At 39.5% G+C, this 2,500-nt stretch overlaps 1 protein-coding gene across 1 annotated transcript in view; it reads right to left on the reverse strand.

Moving 5' to 3' along the window:
- si:dkey-100n23.5 overlaps positions 1-2,500 on the reverse strand; it is a 20,730-nt gene that overhangs the window by 3,626 nt on the left and 14,604 nt on the right. Inside the window, exon 9 of the mRNA XM_063213603.1 lies at positions 260-338. Coding sequence (XP_063069673.1) covers positions 260-338 — 79 coding nt within the window. The remainder of the gene's footprint in view (positions 1-259; positions 339-2,500) is intronic.

The raw sequence follows: 2,500 nt of genomic DNA on the forward strand, positions 1-2,500 counted from the left end.
TTTGTGTGTGTGTGTGTAATCAACTACAAAAAAATCCATAATGGGACATTCCCTGCAAAAAGGGTGTGTGTGTGTGTGTGTGTGTGTGTGTGTGTGTGTGTGTGTGTGTGTGTGTGTGTGTGTGTGTGTGTGTGTGTGCGTGTGCGTGTGTGCGTGATTATGTACAAGTAATGATGGCAAATCAGGTATGTCCTTGTTAGACTGTGTGTGTGAGTGAAGTGTGTGTTTATATCTCACTCTGTGATTGGTTGAAACTCACCCTCTGATTGGCCACGCAGATGATGCGGACGTAACAGCAGATCATGAGGAAGATGAGGCTGAAGAGAGGAACGTACCATCTGGAGAGAACACACACACACACACACACACACACACACACACACACACACACACACACACACACACACACACACACACACACACACACACACACACACACAATTATGGAAAAAATTATAATCACGATTATTTTGGGTCAAAATTGAAATCACGATTATTAATCAAAATTATTGAACAATAATAACTGTTTTTTTTTTGCAGAATGTTATTTAAAATCACAAAATGGAAAAAAACAAGAAAGTATATAATTCATGAACAAAATAAAACAGAATTGTAATAATTATGTAAAAGGCAATGGCATGAACCTTAGGTAGGCCTACAGATTTTTGGCCAGAAATGATCAGCCTATCAACATGTTCTGGCTTCAAGGATGCCTGATGCCAGGTCACTACATTTTCCCCTGTGCAGTCGCACTTAAATCGTCACGGGCAGAATAACTAATCGTCTCGCCCAACATCGTTATTTTCTATTAAATTGTGCAGCCCTAACTCACCAGAGCACATATATCTACTGTTCACAACACAATGCATATATGTCCATTCACACCAACACATCAATATACTGTATGTTCACAACAACAACATGCACACTTTTACATGTCCATCCACAATATCATGCATATCTGTGTCCATTCACAATAAGGCATTTACTGTATCTATGTTCACAGCTATGTACGTCCACAACAATATTTATTATCTTCATGTCTTCACAATACTACACATATCTGTGTCCCCTCACAATAACACACACAGTATCTATCCATGTTCATCCATAACATGCATATCTATCGGTGTTCACTAGTGATCTATACTTTACGACTAGGGAAAAACAAAGCTGTAAAACAGACACTAACACACCCACAAACGTATGCATATTTTATGTCCTTTCACAATACTACACATATCTGTGTCCACTCACAATAACACACACAGTATCTATCTGTGTTTATCCACAACACTAGGCATATCTAGTCTACTATCTACATCGACGGCAGCGCGCATATCTATCGGTGTTCATAAGAGCGCTACACTTTACAACAGGGGAACAAAAAAGATGTAAGACAAACATTGTGCAAGCGGGGCGCACGAACGCACCTTTATATGTTCATTACCTCCGCCAAGGAGGTTATGTTTACCTCTGCCAAGGAGGTTATGCTTTCAGTCGCGTTGGTTTATCAGTCTGTCTGTTTGTTTGTTTGTCTGTATGTTTGTCTGTCTGTCAGCAGGATGAAAAAAGTAAAGAACGGATTTGGATGAAACTTTGTGGAGTTGTTGGAAATGACAAAAGGATCGCGATCAGGATCCAGGATTTTTTTTTTAAAGATTCTCCACCAGTGCGTTTCTAACTCTACAAAAACAAAACAGAAAGTGAGAAAATGTTCTGTCAAACAGCTTCCTTGGCGGATTTCTAGTTCACAACATTACACATATATGTGTCCCCTCGCATATCCTCACATGACACCTACACTATCCATCATGCATATCAACACCATGCATATATGTGTTCATTCACAATAAGGCATTTATGAATATCTACTGTATATGCCCATTCATTGAGAGACAAATGTATACAGTACTGTACATACTGTATCTTTATGTGTTCATTCACGATATTACACATATCTGTGTCCACTCACCATAACACATACACTATCTATCTGTCTTCATGCATATCTACTGTGTATATTACACAGATCTATTCCATAAGAGCTCTATGCTTTACGACTGGGGAAAAACAAAGCTCTTAAACAGACAGAGCCATGTGTGAGTGCACATACACACACACACACACACACACACACGCACGCACACAAGTATGCAGTATTATCTTTATGTGTTCATTCACAATATTATGCATATCTATGTCCCCTGGCAATAACACCTCCACTATCTACTGTGTTCATTCACAACACCACGCATATCTACTGTGTCTTTTCATAACGACACACATATCGACTGTGTTCATTCATAAAATTGCACACATCTGTGGATAAGTCGATAAGACACACATATATTGTGTCCATTGACTATCTATTGATGTGGCTTCTATACTTTATGACTGGGGGGAAAACAAAGCTGTAAAACAGACAGAAGCACAGGTGAGCACACACACACACGCACACACGCATGCACACACACATGCACGCACACACAAGCTTGCT

Source organism: Engraulis encrasicolus, chromosome 13 (genome assembly GCF_034702125.1).
Source record: "Engraulis encrasicolus isolate BLACKSEA-1 chromosome 13, IST_EnEncr_1.0, whole genome shotgun sequence".
Taxonomy (NCBI): Eukaryota; Metazoa; Chordata; class Actinopteri; order Clupeiformes; family Engraulidae; genus Engraulis; species Engraulis encrasicolus.